Below are 22,903 nucleotides of genomic sequence, written 5' to 3' on the forward strand. Positions count from 1 at the left end.
TTCTAGATTCCAGGTTCTTTTCCCTTTCTTGTATTAGTATAAGGCAGGCATTGCAACAGGAATTATAGGAGCCTTCCTTTTTGTTGTTGTTGGGTTTTTGTTTGTTTGTTTTGAGATAGGGTCTCACTATATACTTGAGACTGACCTGGAACTCACTGTTTAGCCCAGGCTGGTCTTGAACTCACAGTAATCCTCCTGCCTCAGCCTCCCCAATGCTGGGATTACAGGTGTGCACCACCACGCCCGGCTTTAGGAGCCTTCCTTTTAATCAGTCTCAACTAGGTTAATTGCAGTGACTCTTGGTAGGAGCATTTAATAGCACAGAAAGTTTGATTGTAAAAGGTATTTTGATCTTGGTGCAGATCTTTAATCTGCAGATGTGTTCCTCTCTGCAAGGTAGCTGTAGCATTTTTGATTTGCATCGTAAGGGTTACTTTGATGTTTGATGAACAGACGTATGGCTTGAGCTGATTGGTGAGAACCTTTAAAGGTGTATTCCCTGGTATGTGACCATCTTTCAGTAACTGATACAGCATTTGTAAGCTCTCCGTTTCTCATTACCTCACTGGTCTTAGAATTTAATCTTTATGGAAGGGTTTAAAGTCAGTTTTGCTTTTAAATTTAAGGAATTTTGCTTTTACAATAAGAGAGACTAGGTATTTTAAGGATATAATGGGGACAGCTGCTGGGAAAATTTATGAGCATATATTAAACTCAGTATTTAAATAAAAACTTAAAAGATGAAAATCTGAATTTTTATTTGTGGAGCACCTGATGGGATCTAGCCCAGGCTTCTCATTTTACCCAGAGGGTTAATGGAAATAACCTGGAGTTATACCACTCCCTCCTTCCAGAGGCTCCAGGCCCAGCCTTCTTACAGGTGAAGACCATATGGGAGACTGAGAGTTTTATGCTTCTCCACCTTTGTGGCATCATTATCAAGTGGCTTTAAAGTCTGACTGTCTTATCTAATAGGACGTGTGATAACTCATTGACCTCTTAAGTGATAAAGATGGAAAGAACCAGAGGACTCCAGTGAGGCAAGTCTGTGCCAACCCTGAGTGGGGAAGCAGACAAGTATAGTGGGCAGGAGCATGACATCTGAGACCATAGCACCTGCTTCACACCTTGGCCTGTCACTGTGTGACCGCAGATGCATTACTTTCTCTAAGCCTGAACTTCCTCCCCGTAGAATAGAATGTACAAATTTGTACATTAGGTAAGCCAAATAAAGAATTTCTTAAGTGGTTGGCACTTGACTCTAAGTAGTGGTTCTTATTTATCTCTACCGCTTTATAAACTACTACACCCAGGGCTGGGGATTTAGCTCAGTGGTTCTACCACTTGCCTCACAATCGCAAGGTCCTGAGTTCAATTCCAGATACAAAAAAATAAAAAAACTACTAGACCAATTTTTTGAAAGTTTTGGAGCCTTTCTAGGAAAGCTTGTATAGAAATAATATAAACAGATAAATGGGAGTGATTATTTGTTGAAGGGAGGTATGCAGTCTTGTCCTGCCATCACTCCTAGCCACCACCAGATTCCCTAAATCATAAATTGAAGGGAAATAAAAACAACTAAACCATCTACTTTTCATAGAGAGAGAAGGTAAAGTCCAGGGAGTTAAAGTAGTTTAACTGCATTCACATAGATAATTAGTGTGAGAGCAAGGGCCCAGGGCCAGACAGTGTCAAACAGGGCAGATTTTGTTCCTATGGAAGAAAGCACTGTGTACATTTAAAGGCATTGTTTCTATCAGGGAGCAAGAAATGTGACAGAGGGGAACCTCTCTTTACCCAAGAAGTGATTACAAAACCAACAGTTGAATAATTTATCATTAAATTGTTATACATATATCTAGGGTGGACTTTTATTCAAACACTAAGAAAACTTTGCAAACAGAATTTTTTAGTAACCTAAAATAACTATAAGGTTAAGCTTTTTTTTTAAAAAAAGGCAAGATACCAAACCCTAATAATAGGACAGTCTTAATTCTTGAAATATCTATACATATAAGAAGACTGGAATTGAGCTAAAATATTAATGGGAATATCCTCTAAGAAGTAGGATTATGAGTGATTTTAAAAAATATTTTCTTGCCTGGTGTGGTGGTGTATACCTGTAGTCCCATCTACTCCTCAAGCTGAGGAGGATCCCAAGTTTGAGGCCAGCCTGGGCAACTTAGCAAGACGATGTTTCATTATTTAAAAAAAAGAAAACAGTTTGATCCCCAGTACCAAAAAAAAAAAAAAAAAAAAAAAAAAAAAAAAAAAAAACAAAATAAAAAAGAAAACAACATTTATTAAAATAAATGCACATATACTCACAAAAGTCTAATGTGGAAAGGATGACAGAAAAAAATATCTAAAAGGGTCAGTAATAAATTAATTTTTTGTAATCTAGCCTTTTAAGATAACTTTTTTAGAACCAGGAGTAGTAGTGTATACCTGTAATCCTAACTCTGGGGAGGCTGAGGCATGTGTTCGAGGCCAGCCTGGTCTACATAGCGAGACCCTGTTTCAAAAAACAAAAAACACATAATTGATGTTTGCAGAACTTGACTCTAAGTAGTGGTTATTATTTATGTCTACTACTTAATCTACTAGACCCAGGGCTGGGGATTTAGCTCAGGGTTTCCACTGCCTACCTCACAAGAGCAAGGTCCTGAGTTTGATTCCAGGTACCAAAAATAAAAAAATAAATAAACTACTAGACCCATTTTTTAAAAAGTTTTGGATGAAAGCTTGTATAGAAGTATGAGAGTGCATTAAATATGTAAATTTATTCTAATGTTCTTCAGATCCTCTGATATCTTCCACCTGTAGTTCATGCACTTTACATCTACATTAGTGCTCCATAAATTTGTTAGCTCTGTAGCCTCAGTTTCTTAGCTACATAAACTTAATCATTCCTCATATGCAAACAAAAGAATCTATTAAAATATTTGATAATGTATTTAGGATTCTTAAAATGTTTCATATACAAGGAAGATGTTGGCTTTTCATAGTGTTATAATACATTTGTATGTTCACTTCTTAAAACTAGGCTAATAACTATCCTGCTTTTCTCTTGTAGACCTGCCAAACCCAAGCATGTGGAACTAAATCTTAAAACCCCCTAAGAATCCTTATAGTTTGGGAAATGAGCATAGTCCATTTAACCAGCCAGTTCATAAAGGAAACACTGCCACCAAAATCTCCTTATTTGAAAATAAACGAGTAAATAATAGCCCAAGACACACTGAGGTTCGAGGCATAAGGAACACTTTTGCCTCTAATAAGACATTTGTTGGGAGGGCAAAGCTGAATTTAGCCAAAAAAGCTAAGGAAATGGAGCAACCAGAAAAGAAAGTAGTGCCAAACAGTCACCAGAATGGTGGGCTGGTGAAAGAACAGTCTGCAGAAACCAAAGGTCCTCTCTCTGAAAAAGAGATTCTCCCAGTACCCAAACAAAGGGGAGGAGAGCCCACGAAGCAAGCTTCCGGTCCTCAGCCCAGCCAGGATGATACAGAAAATGTGCAAAGAGATGCTGGTGGCCCATCAGAACCAGTGGTTACTACTCTGATTGCTGTCCAGGACCAGAAGCTCTTAGAAGATGACTCTGAGACCTCTGAAAGCAAAAGACTTGCGCTTGAACATCTGGTGGATGCAGCACGAGATGTCCCCTCTGCTCTTGATACCAAAGATTTATCTCCAAAGCCACAAAATACATTTGCTGACTTGCAGCCCCCAGCTGAGTCATCATCTAAGGAGCCTTCTTCCCCACTGCCTACCTCCATTCCTGTGGATGTTCCCAAAGATGTATGTGCTCAAACTCCCATAAGTGGCTTTCCATGCACTGATCTAAAAGCGTCAGAAAACCGTAATGGGTGTATTTTGCCTGTATCTCACCACAGTGAGAAAATGCCACTCTCTAAAGTCAGAGAAGGGGGAGAATCAGACCCTCCTTTGTCTCTAGAAAACAACTCAGAAGGTGTGGGAAATGAGTGTCCATCCAAGGTGCTTCTCCAGTTCAGGTCCTTTGTACTTCCTGTGGAGAGCACCCAGGATGTGAGCTCCCACATCATCTCAGAAAGCTCTGAAGTTAGAGAAGTGCAGTTGCCAAGTTGTCACAATAATGAACTTGAGGTGGTTTCAGTTGCAAGTTGTACTCCCCAGCAAGAGGAAGTAGTGGGCAATACAAGCACATCACCCAAGCACACTTGTTGCAAAGAAGAAGAAATAGCAAAGTCTGACTCATATCTCATGCCAGCCGAATTGGACAAAGCTTTGCCTACCCACGCTCAAAGTGAGGGTAGCCGGATACCCCCAGGGGCTGAGTCTAGCCCCATTAATTCTCCAAGCAGCAGAATTTATTCAGAAACTACTCAAAGGCCAGATCAGAATGTTGCGAATGGCCAGGATAGTCTTTTGAATGTCCCTGCTGGTAGTGATGACAGTGTATTTGATTCCTCTTCTGATATGGAAAAATTTACAGAAATTATAAAAAAGATGGGCAGTACAGTTTGTGTGCCTCAGAAGAAGAAGCCCAGAATGCCAAACTCTCCCGCCCCTCATTTTGCCATGCCTCCAATTCACGACGACAATTTAGAAAAGGTGTTTGATCCCAAAGTGTTCACTGTTGGTTTGAGGAAGAAGGAAAGCCAGCTAGAAACGTTACCAGGTTTACATCTCATGCAGAGCCTGGACCCCAGATCTAAACTGAGGCCCAAACGTGCATCCACTGAGCACAGTGTCATCTTTAAGTCTTTGCATGGCAACACTGACGGGAAAAGTGAATCTCAGGTGACTCCAGAGACAAATGACAAAGAGAACAGGGATATCATCAATGGTGGTGTTAAAAGATCGAGGCTAGAAAAAAGTGCACTTTTCTCAAGCATATTATCTTCTTTACCACAAGACAAAATCTTTTCTCCCTCTGTGACATCAGTGAAAACTATGACCACGTCTTTCAGCACTTCTCAGAACTGTTCCCCATCTTTGACTTCAGCCCACAACTCATGGTGCCCCGCCCAGTGGCTCTAACAGAGAACAGCCAAATCTGCCCCATAATTCCTTAAAGGTCTTTAATTTCAACTCATCAAATACTTCTCATTCAAGCATGAAAAGTCCAAGCCACATGGAAAAGTACCTGCAAAAAGAGGAAACCAAAGAAGATATGAATTCTTGAAGCAACCTGCACGTGCCAGAAACTAAATTTTCCAAACTGAAGAACAGCGATGATATGGAAAAGACTAATCATATTGAAAGTGTTCTTAAGTCAAATTTGCTAAATCTTGGAAACAGTGAAGCTGATTTCACAGATCTTTTCAAATCAAGCCGATAACGATCCAAGCATTCCTTTTTCTGCAATGTCATTATCTGACACAGTGGTGAGTGTATATAGTATCATTTGGGATGTTTATAAAGATAGGGAGAGGGGAATGGGAGTCCTTCATGTTATTCTTTAGAAATGGTTGTGCTGTGTACAGTAATTTTGTATTCACAAATTTGAGGACCTGTTTATGAAAGATCAAACAAAAAGGTACTCAGACTTCTCAAGACATTCGTGGTCATTAGGGATAATGAGCTACATATTTTAAAGTATATGTGAGTTTATATGAAAAGTATAGATGAAAGTTTGGAGACAGGACAATTTTCTTACATATTACATGTAAAAATGCTCAGTATTTCGAATTTTAAAGATTGTGAAACTGCTTCCTCTATTTGGAAAGGTCCCTCCTGGCAAAGAAGTTTTATTTTCTTTTTCTCAGACTATGAGATTTCACCCATTATTTGGAGCAATATATTTATCCCATGCATCTAAGAAATAATTTTCTTTTTAATAGGAATTAGTTTTCATCTATGAAATCTTTTTCCTGCAAAAGTTTGAGGCGCAAAAACTTAATTTACTTTATAGCTTTCCTTCAATATTACAGTGAGGATCACAAATACAGTATTTAGAGACAGTGATTTCTCTATCTTCTTTCATCTGTTTGCCAGAGGTTTCCCTCTTGTTTAATTTCTTGGTTGTTTTGTTTTGTTTTCTGGTACTGATGATTGAACTCAAGGCCTTGTGCATGTTAAATGTACTTTGTACCACTGAGCAACACACTCAAGAAGTTGTTTTCCTTACTCAGTTTTTCATGTGAATTTGTGCCATTTTGCTCCCAATTCTGATACTGAACTTGAGGGAAGACAATAAATAAGGAAGGCAGAGTATCAGGGGTACGGCTTTCTTTGCCTAGAAACATGAGTGGAACTTGAATTCCGGTGGCCTACCCTTTGAGCCAGCTACCAGGCAAGCATAGGGTTGTGACCAGCAGAGAATCCCTTGTTCCTATCCTCATCTGGACAAAGCTGCACAGCATGTTTCATGGGTTATGTTGGTTTTTGCTGCAGCCCTGTCATAGAATGGAATTCTGGAAGCTCTTGCAAAATGTGTAGTGGTGTTTCTAGTTGCTGAGCAGATTCCTTTTTTCATGTGAACATAAACCAATACCTTTCACCCCTTTTGGTCTCAGGACCCATTTACATTTAAAAATTATTGAGAACCTCAAAGAGCTTTTGTTTGTACAGGTTCTGCCCACCAGAATTTGCTGTGTTAGAAATGAACACTGAGTAGCATTTAAAATACCAGAAAGCATTGGCCTTCAGCTCATTTCATGGAGCCTTGACTCTTCTGTGTACTTGTGAGAGAACAGGACGGAAAGGGCAGATAACCTCTCCTTATTATGAAAATAGCTTTGGCCTCTGGACACTCTGAAAGGATATTGGGGACCACCAAGAATATCTGGATCATACATTGAAAGCTGAACCTACCTATAACACTTTGAAATCATCCAATTCTTAACTTATCTCAAATACAAAATTTCTGCTGGTCCACTGTGGCTTTGTTCTTTTTAATTAATCTGACAAGTCTGACAACAGAATTATGCAGTTTCCCTATGAAAACCAAGTCAGCTAGAGTGAAATGGAGAAACAATGCCATTTTTTTTTTCCAGACCTTTTTATGATTTCTTTTTAAACTGATCTTTCTTTAGGTCCTAGCCTTTATTGATTGTATGATAGTTATGTGTTAAATATTTTACCTGAATTTCGTTTAAAATTTTAGGCTTTTCCCTCAGTTTATTTACATCTCCTATATGTTTAGACATAGATACATATAAAAGAGTAAGTATATGGCATTTTGATTTCTAATAGTGCTCAGTGGGGCCTTCCTCTGGTCCTGGGACATATTCCACTCTGGTATGATGCAAGAGAAATGAGATCAAAGGCAGGCCTTAGAAGAGGCATCCTGTTTAGCATTGAAAGTAGCCCATGTTTTGTAATATTTTTATGTGTATAATTACTATTTTTATTATCTTCTGCATTTCTGGTTTTACTGGTCTTGTCAGATGGTCTTGAAAAATGATTAGTTTTGATGCCATATAAAAAGGTATTTCTGACTTGGAAGTTCTCAAGCTTGCCTATGTATGAACATCACCTGAAATGCTGCTCAGAAAGACTGATTCCTGGAGCCCCATTCCAAGCAACATTTATCTTCAACACTCTCGGGCACTAACTGAGAGCCCAAGGGGATGGAGTAGGGAGCTCTCTGAGGTTGTGACCACACCTTCAGCTGAGAATTCAGCCCTGACCATCAGTTTCAAAGCCTCCACTCCTAAAATCCCACCATGTTTTGTGTCTTAGTATTGCTCTTCCTACTTTTTGCCATAAATTTGTGTGCATATTAACATTCTGACTTACTGATCTGATCATTACAAAAGATCATTTTTAAAACTGAAAAATCCAAACTAAAGAATAAAAACCATCTCCATTAAAAAAAGGGGGGATATTTTGTCCATCAAAAAGGAAACACTAAATATACCACATGCAGTGTACATTGTGACATATAGCACACACTTTTAGTTAGACAGTAGTTGTTTACATCATGGTAGATGTTACTGTGAAAACACAATATTTACAGGTTCAGCTAGGGTGTGTATATGAACATAGAAAATCAACTCAGCTCTTTGTAGATAAGTGATTAATACCTCCTAATTTATGTATTTGAGATTACACTAAGATTATTTGAATTACAATCTCTTAGTTCTTAGTCTGTGAAGTGACATAAAACCTAGGTCTGACTTTTGTGTCCTACATTTTCTAGCATTGGTAGAAAGAGTTTAAAATGAGAAGAAACTGAAACAGCAAGTTCAGTTAGAGGGGAAAGATGCTCTTAACAGCGAGAACTAAATACAGTGTTAATATAATTTTGTCATAAAGCAGGATGGACATGTTTCAAAAAGAGAAATTGTGAGGTAAATATGATCTCTCTTAACGATCATAGGTAGAGAAGAAGACTGTTATATGAAATAGTAATTGTTATGTTTTTATTCATTTGATTACAGACACTTAGAGGAAGTGTCCAAAATAAACTCAATCCCAGACCTGGAAAGGTAAGATTATTTTCTATTTCTAGTCTAGATTTTATCTTGGTCTGCTGGAGTACAACAAAGTGTGCTACTTTCATTTTCTCATAGGTGGTGATATTCAGTGAACCTGATGTTTCTGAGAAGCACATTGAAGTTTTCAGCAGCATTCAGGATTGCAGTTCCTGGAAACTCTCTCCAGTGGTACTTATAAAGGTTGTTAGAGGATGGTAAGAGTGACACCTAGGATCCTGTGTTTTCCTTAATTACCTTTTTGCTCTTCTGTTCTTTACTTACAGTTACTCTTTATCAGTGTAAAATGCAGAAAACACTATCTGTGGACAGGGATTTATACCTATGTTTTTAATTTTTTATTTTTTTGTGGTATTAGGGCCTTTGCATTGAGCTAGATCTCCAGTCCATTTTTATTTTGAGAGATGTACTCACTAAGTTGGTAAGTTGTCCTGACTGTGTTTGAACTTGTGATCCTCCTTCCTTAGCCTCCCAAAGTGCTGTGACTGCAAACCTGTGTTATCAGGGCTGGCAAGAAATACAGTTTTAATCGTGTTTCTGTTTATTGGATTGATACATGTTCCTGGCAGGAAAACGAGAAAAGTGCAGTAGACCAAGCTTCGTTTTCCCATATATTTCCATGTAACACTACTTTGAATTAATCAGACAATAGGCCAATGATATGCTTTTGGCTGATAAAAATTGCACTGTAGTCATATTGATGTGACTTTAATAATAAATAAGAAAAGACATTTTACTAATTTTTGTAATGACAGTTCAGTGAAGAACTAAGCTAACATTTACTTTCCACTGTTTGACAGAAGATTGTTTTAAGTAAAGAAACAAAATATAAATACTTCTGCAATTTCTAAAATTGGTTTACTAGCTTAATTGCCTCTTGGAAATATGCAAAAAGTTGAATAAAAGAAAGCAAGTTTAAGAAAACCACTGATCTGACATAAATGTTTCTCTGGTGCTTATAGACTTTTTGAAGTAAAGAGGATAGTAGAGCTATAGACATTAACAGTTCTAAAAATTAGTAAGTTTTCTTTTCATCTTCATTGGATTAAATTTGCATCTTTTTCTTTTTTTTTTTTTGGTTTGGTTTTTGAGACAAGCTCTTGCTTTGTATTGTAAGCTGGCCTTAAAATCACTATGTAGCCCAGGTTGGCCTCAAACTCACAGTGATCTTCATGCCTCAGCCTCCCAAGAGCTTGGATGACAGAAGTGCATCACCACACCCAGCTACATAACATCTTTCATACTAGGTTTTTAAATACTTTAATACATATATTCAATATAATCCTTACTAAAAATAGGCTTTCACACTTAAATTTGGAGACTGAAAATTGTACTAGATTTGTTTGTTTGTATTTTAGACAGGGTTTCACTATGTAGTTGAGACTAACCTGGAACTCATAATGTAGCCCAGGCTGGTCTCGAACTCACATTGATTCTCCTGCCTCAGCCTCCTGAGTGCTGGGATTACAGGCATGCACCACCACACCCAGCTATACTAAATTTTGTATGACAATTTTTAATAAAAGTATTTTTTTTTTCTTTTGCAACTCTTGCTGGCTTTTTTCTTTTCTTTTCTTTTTTGTTTTTTGGCACTGGGGATCAAACTCAGGTCTTTGTGCTTGTGAGGCAGGCGGCAGAACCACTGAGCTAACTCCCCAGCCCCTTTTTTCTTTTTGTGAAAGCATAAGCACTTAAGATCAACACTGCCTATATTAACATGAGGATCTTCTTGGTGTTTAGCTTTTGTTGGGGAGAATATTTCAAAATGCTTTCCATTAACATGCAAGTAGTCCTTTGTATCAACATATCCATTGATTTGACTCAAGTTAAAATTTCTCCAAGTGAAATGTTTGCACATATAAGGAAAAACATCCCACTGCATTAAATATCCATTTTCTTGACATATTATCAGTTGTAACTCTCTACTGACTAGCAAGTCCACAGAATATTGGTAGCTCTATAGCACCTAAGGCAATAACCTTAAAGTTCTCTAAGACCCTAATACAGTTCTTGAATTTTTAGTACAGAGATTGAAGCCAGGGCCTCATGCCACTGAGCTGTTACATTCCCCCCACACACATACCTTGTTTTTTATGGACAAATTTTTTCCCTTTAGTGTTTTTGGTTTCTGCATGATTTGTGATTACCTTGAGTAATTTACTTCTGTTTTGGAGGATAATCCAGAAATAATTCAGTTGATAGTTGGACTCTGAGGTTCTATGTGGATTTAAAAAATATTAGTTGAATATTTGAACCCACCTTATAGATTGATCTCCCGGCTTCTTATTCACTGGTGAGAAAAGTGCTATCAACATATTTCATTTTTACTCATGAACCTGTAAAACTAGGTGTTTTGCTAGGGGAAAATTAAAATTCCAAGTTTGTTAGTAAAGATGGAGATTGTGAAGTGCAAAAGAGAGAAATGGAAGGTTCTAAATTAGAATGAATAAGAATAAATAACAATGTTTAGCAGAGGAAAACATTAGTGTGTCCTAGCTCAACATTTCTGGTGACGGAAGTGATAACTAGTATTGTAAATAATTCACCTTTTAACAATTTTAATATGATATGATATGCCAGAAATGAGCTATGAGGAACCCTATTTCAAAATGTCCTCATCAGTGGAATGTTTTCCTTATGTTTTTATTCATTGCTCAAATAATATTAATAATACACAGTATTGTAAAATATCTGAATCCCATCATCACAAAGTGTCTTCTCCTTTCACTTTTTGAGTTCTTCAGCTTTTGCTGGCCATACTCTGGCAGCAGTTGAGAGACTCCAGTGCAGCCATTTTGTGGCTTCTCTGTGCTTCGTTACTTCAGATCCCTCGAGTCAGCGCTCCTGTGATCCAGGAACGTCGAGGGCAGGAGACAGAAAGATGTTCCAAAGTTCTAATAAATACATTTTTGATGTGGATCTCTGTTTGAATGTAACAACTGAGATGCATGACTAAAGCAGCATGTTTCCTTCCAAATTGTCATAATATGAAGTTATAAGTGGAAGTAGGAACAGGATGAAATGGCAGGTATCCTGTGAAGTATGCATATTGAAGGCTTATTTTAATCAGTTGTAGGGCTGGATGTCTCAGTGGCCCTGTGCCTGCCTGGCAAGCACAAGGTCCTGAGTTTGATCCTAGTATCAGAAAAAAAAAAAAAGATCAGTTGTAAGAACAAAGAATAATGAACTTTGGGCGGGGGGGCATGGTGGCTCAGTGGTTCTGCTACCTGCCTTGCAAGCACAAGGACCCGAGTTCAATCCCTGGTACAAAAAAAACCCAACAACAACAACAACAAAAAAAAAACAAAAAGAATAATGAACTTTAAATACTTGGTGTAACTATTGTTATTCATTTATTATATATGTATTTTTTTTAGGGTTACAGAGTTAGTCAGATTGACTTATTTACTGAGCCAGAAGCGTTGGGAATCCTAAATTCTTACTGTGATGATACTGAAGAAATGCAGGGATTTGGTGTCACGCAGAAGACGTGTTCCATTAAAGTGCATTGGGGAACGTTAAGTATTTCATTTTAAAGAGAGTTTTAATGAAATTGTTTTGGGAGAACAGTATAAGAGAAAGGACTTAACAGTATTCTGTTTCTGATTTGTTGTCCTGTTGTTACTGACTAGGTTTTCTTTTTTATTTATGGCACATAAAATTCTGATTCTTTTGTGCCCTTTTCACTGTGATTCACCTCTCTTATAAATAATAGTGATTTATTGGAGGAGGGGCCAATGCATTTTCAGTGTAGGGCTTTTTTCTTATTTCAGAGGAACCTGACTCATTCAGGGCTGAGTAACAGATTATGTCTTCATGGCAAGTGAAACCATGTGCCCTGATTTCAGGTGGGATGGGAGCCAGCACACATGGAACTTCCTTTAATGCTTTTACACAATACGGTTCCTAGGATGCCAGTTTTACAAATCACAGGAAACTACAGCAATATTTGGAAGGAAATGAGACTATCTCAGATAAGGGAGAAATTAGGATAAAAAGTGCAGACTGCAGTGTGAATGATGGTGGTCTCTAGAGTAGGGTGCAAAGCCCAAGGCTTGTGAAAGATGCCCACTGAGATGCAGGGAAAACCCCAGCAAAGATGCTTTATATGTTAGGTAAAACCTACTTTTATGATTTATTTTTGTTTATGTTTCCTAATATGCACAGTGTATTAGTCAGTGGTAGTGTATATCATTTATAAATATTTACAAATTCATAGAATGCCCAGAAGTCTTCCGTGCTTCGATAAGAAGGTCCTGTGAAGTGAGAGTCTCTCTGCAGTGAATGGTGATGCTTAGTCACATCTTTTACAGTCTCCTGATTAGAATCTTGGCTTTTATTTGCTTATGTTGGAAAATGATTTGGTTGTATAGAATGTAGGAACTGGGTAGATTAGAGATCACACAATTTGATTTTTGGTCTTAAGCAGTCTTTTTGGTAATTTAATAGGAAGTGTGACTTCTGAGACTTGGGCTTATAGTAGCAGCCATCCTGAAAGAGCTGAAAGGTTTACATCTTGAAAAATTATGCTTGCTATCTGATATTTCATAGGACATGCCAGGAAAAAAACAACTGAAATTATAGTGCTGAGCTGGGTGTGGTGACATGTGCCTATACTCCCAGGAGGCTGAGGCAGGAGGATTGCTTGAGCCCAGGGGTATAAGGCCAGTCCAGGAAACATACTGAGCTCTTGCCTCAAAAACAAAACAGAATAAAATACAATACAACATAAAACAAGACAGGAAATTAGAGCAGTGAATTTTGACTTAGCCCAGGGAAGAATTTTCTAATGGAAAAAATAGTTGAAATGGAAGTGGGCTGCCTTATCAGGCAATTTTTCACCACAATTATTCGAGTAGGTGATAGGACAATTTATCTAGGGATTTGTTGGAGGAGTAAAATATGAGTGAGATACCTCCTTTATGACTATTATTTGTTTGCCTTAAAATTTTTGAAATACAACTCACCTAGAGAGAAGTGCATAGAAGATAAATATATAGTTAAAGCAAGTAATAAAGTGAGCCAAATAGATAAACCTCACACAGAAAACTAGAATATCAGTCCTAACCCTACCAGCGTCCTAGAAGCTATGCGTGTGCTTCCCTACACCAGCTCCCTCTTCCCAAAAACAGCTGTCCAATCTTAGTTCATTTTCTGTTGAATACTACCAGCTGATAATTTACAAAGAATAAAGGTTGTTGGCTCATGGTTTTGGAGGCCGGGAGGCACAAGGTCAGAGCCCCCATGGAATGAAGGCCCTTTTGCTGCTGGGGACACTCTGCACACCATCAAGGGGCAAGAGGAGTGCATACCAGAGACAGAGCCACTTCTGTGACAGACCCACCGCTGAGATAACTGTTGGTCTGTGAGTGGATTATTCCATTTCTAAAGGCAGAGTCCTTGGGACCTTTTTGCTTCATCAGGGTCCTGTCCGGTCCCACCTCTTAATGCTGTTCAGTGGGCACTGAATTTCCATGTGCATTTTGGTAAGGACATAAACACCATAGCACACCCCCTCCCAAGGTGAGGTGATAGCAAGGAAAGATGGTAGTGATGGTTTGCTAACATACAAAGCGGAAAGAGGAAAAAAAAATTATACCAAAGGAACATTTATTAGGGCAGAGTTTGGGGTGTAAAGAATAATTTTAACTATTTCCTTTTGATGCATATTTCCAAGGACAGTATATACATCAGTCACATCAATTGGTACCCTGTACTGGTAGATTTTAAAAAGCTATGAAATGTCTACAGGGGATACCTTTAGAAGGAGGAATCAGAGGGCAAGGGATTTAGCTCTGTGGTTCCACTGCCTGCCTCGCAAGTGCAAGGTCCCAAATTCAATCCCTGGTGCTAAAAAAAAAAAAAAAATTAGGAATCAGGAAAGATCTTTTCTCTCCATAGCCTCTCTAAAGACATCAAGGAACTGGGGACTCAAAGTGTAAACCGAATACAGTGTCTGAGATGAGTAAATATCTCAGTAAATTTACTAATTTAATCATTTACTGTGTGCTTTCTGAGGCCCGGGGAATGTAGCAGCAAACGCATAACATGATGTCTACTCTCATGGAGCTACCTATATAGTAGGAGGAGACAAACACAAATGCATATGTAATGTATTAGGCAATAAAGGCCACAAGAAACATACAGTACAGAGGAGGACAGGGGCAGTGCTATTTTAGTTAGGGTTTCTGGGAACATTTAAGCAGAGACCTGAAGGGAGGAGAGTTTACCATGGGGCTAGCAGAGGAAAGCAGGGAGGAAAAGTCTGCCAGGCAGAAAAAGCACCATATTTGCAAAAGCCCTGGGGGCTGGGCTTGGACAACAGCTGGAGCAGAGTGAGCTTGGAGGACAGCATGGCAGAGAGGTCTTACATCATGGTAAGGACTTGGCAACAGGGGGCTGGATTTACTCTTTTAAGTGGCACGGGAAAGCATTTAAGAAATCTGATCTAATTTGTTTTTTGGGGTTTTTTGTTTGTTTGTTTGGGGTTTTTTTTTTTTGCTTGTTTTGTTTTTTTGTTTTTGAGACAGGGTCTCACTATGTAGTTGAGATTGACCTGGAACTCACTATGTAGTTCAGGCTGGTCTCGAACTCATAGCAATCCTCCTGCCTCAGCCTCCCGAGTGCTGGGATTATAGGCATGCGCCACCACACCCGGCATCTGATCTAATTTGTGTTTTATAAGGATCATTGGCTGCTGTGTAGAAATAGACTGCAAAGAAGGAAGAGTAGAAGCAAAATATGAGTTAAGAGGGTTGCAATCATACAAGCAAGAGATATTGGTGGCTGGGACAGTGTGATAATGGTGGTGGGAAATGGTCAGACTTGGGTGTATTTTGAGGGTAAAACTGACAGCATTTGCTCACAGATTATAGGTAGGTTGTAAGTGCTGAGAAATATCCAGGGTTTGGACCTACAGCGTGTACTGGGGTGGAGAAGACTTGGAGGAGCTGGGTAGGAAGGAGAGTGGAAAGAGTTAGTTTTGGATACTGTAAGTCTGAGTTGCTGGTTGGACATTAACTAAGAGTACAGGGGAGAAGAGATGGAAATGTATGCAGTCCTCAGGACAGAAATGTTGAAATCTGGCAGTGTGAGGTTCCAAAGTGGGGAGTAAGAGTAGTTCAGGGAAAAAACGTGTGAGCCTAGGCTCTTTCCTATATTTAGATATTGAGAGGAAGAGCACATATCTAAACAAAAGAAGATGCTTGCATGTTTGTTGCCTTGAATTTTTTCACATTCAAGGAATCTACACATTTTTTTTGCCCCAAAGCATTAGTGTAGAGAAATATCACTTTCCTTGGGCAATAATGAGAAGAATGCATACCATAAATTTTAATCTCAGTGCCTAGGTTTCATGACTCAGCTTTGGCCATGCTGGAACATACTGAACCACATTAGGCAGCATCTCTTACCTTTTTAGGGAGGTCAGTTTGCCCCCTAGGTGGTAGTTGCCTGTCTTAGCTTACAGTTTATGAGGGGCTTGCACAGTGACCAACATCTTTTTTTCTGGCTGTTCATTTTTGTTGTTCTTAGGATCATGAGAGCTGCCTTGGATGTCAGTTCAAAATTTGTGGTTACTGAACTTGGTTGGTGAGCTCAGGGTGGTTAGTACTTGTACACATCTCCAAAGGAGAATCTGGGCGGTTTGAGAAGATTTAACTAATAATAAGTATGTGAGCTCATTTTGCTTCTGTAGCTGCACGAGCGCCCTGAGCCGGAATAAGAGAAGTTTATGCTATGGGAGTTCTTTTCTAGATTCCACTAGGAAGTGTGCTTCCAGGCCCATTCACCCTACATTAGGCACATCAGCACATACACAAAACAAGCATATCCTGTCAGATCTTATTTGAGGAAATGAGTAAATTCCTAACTGAATTTACCTTTCAAATTCTGTTGAGTTTAATTTGCTTATAAACCTTTGTTTCAAGTAGAAAGCTAATTTCAGCACCTATCTACCAGAGGTAAAGGTATATAAATATATATTCTAGAATGCAGACATTCTGAAGGAAGGGACAGGTTTTGTTTTGTTTTGAGACTGGGTCTCACTCTGTAGTTCAGGCTGGCCTTGAATTCACTATGTAGTCCATGCTGGCCTCAAACTCATGATGATCCTCCTGCCTCAGCCTCCTGAGTGCTGGGATTACAGGCATGTGCCACCGCTCTTGGCCAAGGTTAGTTTTTATACTGGCCAACAGTGATCATTTTTATTACATAATGGTTGATGTATACAGAAGAATATGTGTATGTGAGTTTACAGAGCCTGAGTATGAAACAAACCCCACAGGCCCACATCCCATTGTTCTTAGGATTGTTGTTGAGTTTTGTTTGTTTGTTTTGAGACAAGGTCTTACTCTGTGGCCCAGGCTGGCTTTGAACTTACAGTGATGCTCCTGCCTAAGCCTGAGTGCTAGGATTACAGGTGTGTGCCACCACACCTGGCTTCATTCTTGCCACTTTTTTAAGCAATGCTGGGAGTCCTATTTCATGAGTATATTTATGAAGAGTGATCAAAAATACAGTGAGTGCAGGAACTTGAAAGGCAGGCTCATAAAAATGTTATGGTAGTCCAGGTAGGGTGGCATGCTTAGGAGGTAATTCCAGCATTCAGGAGGCAGAGGTAGGAAGATGCTGTGAGTTCAAGGCCAGCCTTTTTTGAGAACTTGTCTCAAAAAAAAAAAAAAGTGTCCTCATCCACCTTATTTACAGGGTCTGGCACCATGCAACTTCTGGCTCTTATCTAAAATAAAAATGACCACGAAAGGTAAACATTTTGAGTTTATTCAGGATATTGAGGCAGCCATGACAGATCAACTAAAGACTCACAAAAGAGGACTTCCAGAACTGCTTCAAGAAATGGCAAGAACTATAGGATACATGTGTTTGAAATGAGGGGTATAGTGTTTTGAGGGAGATTAATGGCAGCATACCTTTTATGGTAACGCTTTTTTAAAATTTCAGACATTTTTCATATTTCTTTTCTTTTTCTTTTTGTACCAGGGATCATACTCAGGACCTTGTGCTTGCGAGGCAGGTGGCAGCACCACTGAGCTAAATCCCTGGCCCCATCATATTTCTTTTAAAATTTTTATTATGTATTTATGTATGTATTTATTTATTTCCATTATATTTCTTAATCACACCTTATATCTAAGAAAACTAGTACAGTATGTCTGTGATATATAATCTGTGGTCCAAATTGTCTCAGGAGTATAAATCTTGTATAAATCTTTTTTTTAACAAATCAGAATACAGTCAAGATTCATTTGGATGCATTTGGTTGTTCTATCTCTGTCTCTTTTTTATGCTTTTTGTTTGTTTGTTTTGAAACAGGGTCTCACTATGTAGTTGAGACTGACCTGGAACTCACTATGTAGTCCAGGCCGGTCTCAAACTCAGCTGAGGTCTCCTGCCTCAGCTTCCAGAGTGCTAGGATTCAGGCATGCACCACCACGCCTCGCTCTGTCTCTGTCTCTTTAATCTTGGAAGAACCCCATCTCTTTGTTTCCTATGCCACTGACTTGTTAGGAACTTATGCTAGCTGTCTTACACAGTGTCCCACATTCTGGATTTGTCTGTTTCTTCATGATGTCATTTCATTTGTTCCTCTGTTGCCTGCATTTTCTAAATGTGTGGTTAGATTTGGGCTGAACGGTTTGGGCAGGCGTAATACCATGAATTTCTGATGCATCCCATCAAGTGGCATGCACTAATTAGCTTCCCCTTAGTGACAACACATTTGCTTGCTTGGTAAAAGTGGTGCCTCCCACATCTGCTGCCATTGTAAGAGTTCCTTTTCCGCTTTGATATTCACAGCCACCCTCCTTTGAAGAACTCAGAGTTGGCACATTCATATTTAATATTTCAAATAAGCATGTCTTAGGATCCAACTGGAAATAATATTAATTTTAGCTTTACTTCCTTGTGAGAGTTGTAATTGCTTAAGAAAAAGTGGATAAGACTGATTTATGTGATTGAAAGGTTATTTCTAAAAGAATTATTACACACATGTTTTAAATACAGTGGTACTTCAGTTTACAAACTTAATGTGTTTTACAATTTGGGGGAAGATGACTGCGTTTGTGCTTGTGTGGGGAAAATGGCCATGGTCATGTTGGTTACCTGGTGCAGACTTTGAGAATGGAAGCAAAATTTTGCTGAATGCTTTTGTGTCTGAAAGTCATTATGAACAGAAGCGTTGGAGAGCCAAGGTATTACTGTTTATATAGGTGGCCATTGTTATTACTTCAGCAGTGTTCATATGCATTTGTCGTGAATACATTTGTATACATTTGTTTGTTAAAATAAGCTCATGTTTTATATTTGTATAGTTTATTATAGTCATACTTTGTGGTCTAGGAGTACTTTTTAATGTATATTGGCAAAAGCTCATCACCTAAGTGCAAAGGAAAAGAAAGAGCACCTTTAGACGCCTAATTAACATTGCCTGAAGATAATTTCCCCATCTCTTGATAACCTCCTGAATACTGTATTATTTTGGAACAGAATTTAGGAAAAAGTGAGTCATGCTTTGTGTATGAGTGCAGCCAGCATTCATAATGGTTGTCCGAGTGACTCAGCAGGCTCCCAGCATGCACTTGCTATAGGAAATACTCTCAGAACACAGTCTTTTCAAACATATCAGTTTATGTGTTCAGTTTCTTAACAGTGTCCCCTCTACTTGCCTTGCCTTCCTCCTATAAATGTTATGAGACTAGCCTACACATTTCAAGGAAAGTGAAATTTTAGTTTCAGGTGAATAAATCCCTTCAGAATCCAGACTGTAAAAGGAGAGACTGACTGAAAAGGTCAGTAAGCATTATTTCAAAATCCCAGAATCGCTTATTCGTGAGCCATACATCCTGTTTATGAAAAATTAAGCCCATTTACTTGTGAAGGAGTTAGCCTCTGAGGGTTTTCACTTGTTAACCTAGTAATAGAATTTACTCCAAAACTGCCCTTGCTTAGGGCGCAAAAGCTACATGTAGTGTGCTGCTGACTGTTGTGAGCCCCCAAGATGTGTAATGCATCCTTGGCTGTCACGCTTTACAAACAAGTGTAAAGAACCTCCTTCTAAGTCCCTGTTTGCTTGTGGTTTAGGGGCATTAGAGAGGTATTTAAAAGCCAGACCTCTTTTTTTTCTGTCAGTTAATTATTTTGAAGTATAATATTTGTGCAAAAAGGAACACAACAAATTTTAAAAGCATAAGATCAGTGAATACGCAGGTGGGACCATCATTCCTCATTCCAGCCTCATTCCTGCCTCCTCCCAAATCTGCTCACCTCCTTTTGCCAGGTTACTGTTGTCCTGACTTCTAACACTGCAGATTAGCTTTGATCCTCCACCTGCATATCACGCCCATTCTCCCACATTCTTTGGGGTGTGTTTGTATAATTCTAGAGCAGATTGTGGTTATAAATCCCTGTGTAATTGGTGAGCAGTAAGAAGTTACTGATTTGTCCTGGAAAATCTCTAACAAAAACACCTATAAAAGTGCCTCGGGCCAAAATTGGGAATAAAAGTGAAGAGGGGAGCGTCGAACCCATTTTACTGCTAAATGATTTGATTTAGGAGCCAAGCATGATGGTGTATGCCTGTGTAATCCTAGCATTCTTGGAGTCTGTGGCAGGAAGATTACAAGTTCAAGCCTACCCTGGGCAATTTAGCTACTTAAGGAGACTGTTTAAAAATTTATGAAAAAGGCTAGGCATGTAGATCAGTGCAGAGGCCCTGAGTTAATCTCCAGTACTACTTTAAAAAATTCTTTAAGAGCTATCCTCCTTATGGTACCATGTCTAGGGAACATGACATAGTAAAGTGTCAGAACTAGGCATTTTAGCCATACTGAGAAAGAATTGGACAGTGCACTGATCACCAGGAATCTATATTTGTTTATGAAGGGTATGCATTAACACCTCTCTTATATAAAAGTCACTTCTCCAGTGACCCCACCTTCCCAGAGCCCTCCAGGGAATGAAGAATTTGTAAGACGTTGCAGTCTTTAGAGTCACTCTAACAGGCTTGATTTTTTGGTTTCCTGGTTGAGACACAGTATAGAAGGGTGGGGCTGCTGGTTCCTGCACTAAAGCAGAAGTGGCAGCTGACAAGCCTTGCTGTGATATTGCAAAGCCATTAAAATCAGAACCAAAAACCAAAAAGCTCTACAGCCTGGGAACAAGCACCCAACTCCACACCAGTGTGCATTAAGTGATAATGCTCAGTGATAATCCTAAGTAAATGTGAAAAGAGGAAATTGTGTTTGGTGAACTCCCCATAATAAAAAAAAGGACCATAAAAAAATGACTAGGAGCCTTGGTTCTGGAGTCATTTTGGATCAGCCTTGCCTTTGGTCCCTAGAGCTGTGTGGCCTGTGGCAATTTATTTAACCTCATCTGTAAAAGGAAAACATACTACTGCTTCCTCATAGCACTGCTATGAGGCTTATAGGAAGTTCTGGGCCATGTTCCGTGTCAGCTCTAGGTAGATCAGCACTGTTAATAATTCCTGACATTGGGCCGGGGATGTAGCCCAGTGGTGCTGTGCCTGCCTGGAAAGCACAAGGTTGAGTTCAAGTCCAGGTACTGGAACACACACACACACACACACACACACATGCACACACACAATAATTCCTGACATCATGGAAAATGATTAGTTAGAACACTCTTAATTACTGGTTACAAATTGCTATCTTTTAAAACAATCCTTGAGGTCTTCCAATTGGAGCCTCTCCAAATAAAAACAGTGCAAAAAAACTAGTTTTCTATTTATTGGAAATAACAGATGTTTACAATTATAAGAAATGAATAATATGAATTAAAATGAGTGAGCAAAGCCAGCAAAGGAGAAAAGCAAAAAGGTCAAAAGAGGAGGCCAGCACACCTTGCTTCTCTGCCTTAGGATGACAACATGATGCTTATCATGTTGGCCACATTGTCTCTTGTCAGTGGGTCCTGGGTACCAGAAAGGTGGAAAAGCTAAAAGAAGTAAGTGACTAATTGTCTGTTTCCTTCCTTCCTTGGTGTTTACTTAAGATGGCTGATATATGAGGAGCCTGGATTTCAAGGTGTCCCTTACATCCTGGAACCTGGTGAATACCCTGACTTATCTTTCTGGGATACAGACACAGCATACATCGGATCCATGTGGCCTATGAAAATGGTAAAAATGAAATCAAACCATGCTCTCCAAGGCAGTGGTTGTCTTCCTTTTTCTTTCTCTCTCTCTCTTTTTTTTTAGTTGTTGTTTGTTTGCTTTTTGATTTGGGGTCTCACCATGTAGCCCAGGCTGGCCTTAAATTTAAAGGGATCTGAGTGCTGGGATTACAGGCATGTGGCTGGCAGTGATTTTTTTTTTTTTTAATCAGCTTGATGTTGATAATTCACAGGATGTGACACTGAAGCAATGCAACTGGCTTTTTAAAAGAAAGATTCCTAGGTAGAAACACTAGAAACAATAATTTACTAGCCATTACAGATAAAAATGTAGATCAGATTATCCTTTGACTTCAGGGCATCCTCAGTCTAGCACAGCTGCAGACCTGTGCACAAAGTTTCAGCCCAGTATAGAATTAAAGACCGTGGAAAGGCAAGAAGAAAGATCAATAAAATTTCAGCTTGTGGGTGATGTGTGCATATTTCCTTGTGAGCAAGCAGGGGGAAGTTACTAATTCAACCTAAGAATTCTTACAAAGCTTCGGGGGTGAGGAAATTTTTGAAGCAGATTTTGGAAGAATTAGTAGGAGGAGGCCTGGTGGAAAGAAAACAATGCATTTCAAACATGTTTAAAAAATTAATGACATCTAGCCATCAGGATTCCTCATTCCAACTGAAGTGTTTTAACCATGACGCTCCCTGTTTCTAGACAATGCACGTAGTGAGAGCAAAGAGGAGTTTTGATGTTTGACATTTGCCAGCTGCTTGAGTTCAAGCAGTTAACTAGGCTGGGATCTTAGTCTTACTGCATTTAAACTGAAGGTTCTGGACTATGTGATCTCATGGGCACCTCTATAGATCTAACTGAGAAAGATATATGAGAATCCCCAAGTGCAACAATCTGAACCTCAATCTACACCAGCAGCTATGCTAGGAATCACATGGCCCTCAAGACCCCTCTCCAGCTTCCATGCCCGAAAGAAAATTGTTACACTACATATTGGTGTATGCCCAGCAGCCAAAAGGTCTGGAAGGATAAAACTGACTCAAGGCCCAACCTGTCTATAATTATCTAAAGAGGTCCGAAGGACACTTGAGGTTTTCTAAATCTAACAAATTTTAAACAACAGTACCAAATGGAAGGCTAAAGCAAATGTATAACTTCTTTTTGTTAACTAACAACTCATTGTAAAACATTCAAGAAATACAGAGTATAAAGTACAAAGCTGCTAATAATAATAGATCGTTACAGGTCGTATACAGATGGAAGCACTCACAAGCATATAGCAGGTATAATTACATCTCACAAAACAGCCACTGTTTAA

The 22,903-nt window shown here is 39.0% G+C and overlaps 1 protein-coding gene across 1 annotated transcript in view; it reads left to right on the forward strand.

The window, feature by feature from the left end:
• The window catches only part of LOC104849607 (beta/gamma crystallin domain-containing protein 1-like), a 28,569-nt gene extending 6,982 nt beyond the window's left edge, over positions 1-21,587 (forward strand). The window contains 7 exon segments of the mRNA XM_033758874.1: positions 3,077-3,116; positions 3,118-4,985; positions 4,987-5,323; positions 5,325-5,372; positions 8,373-8,420; positions 8,505-8,623; positions 21,459-21,587. Coding sequence (XP_033614765.1) covers positions 3,077-3,116; positions 3,118-4,985; positions 4,987-5,323; positions 5,325-5,372; positions 8,373-8,420; positions 8,505-8,623; position 21,459 — 2,461 coding nt within the window. The 3' untranslated portion in view covers positions 21,460-21,587.
• The last annotated feature ends 1,316 nt before the right edge of the window (positions 21,588-22,903 follow it).

Source organism: Fukomys damarensis, unplaced genomic scaffold, assembly GCF_012274545.1.
Source record: "Fukomys damarensis isolate Sample0158 unplaced genomic scaffold, DMR_v1.0_HiC HiC_scaffold_35, whole genome shotgun sequence".
NCBI classification, from domain to species: domain Eukaryota; kingdom Metazoa; phylum Chordata; class Mammalia; order Rodentia; family Bathyergidae; genus Fukomys; species Fukomys damarensis.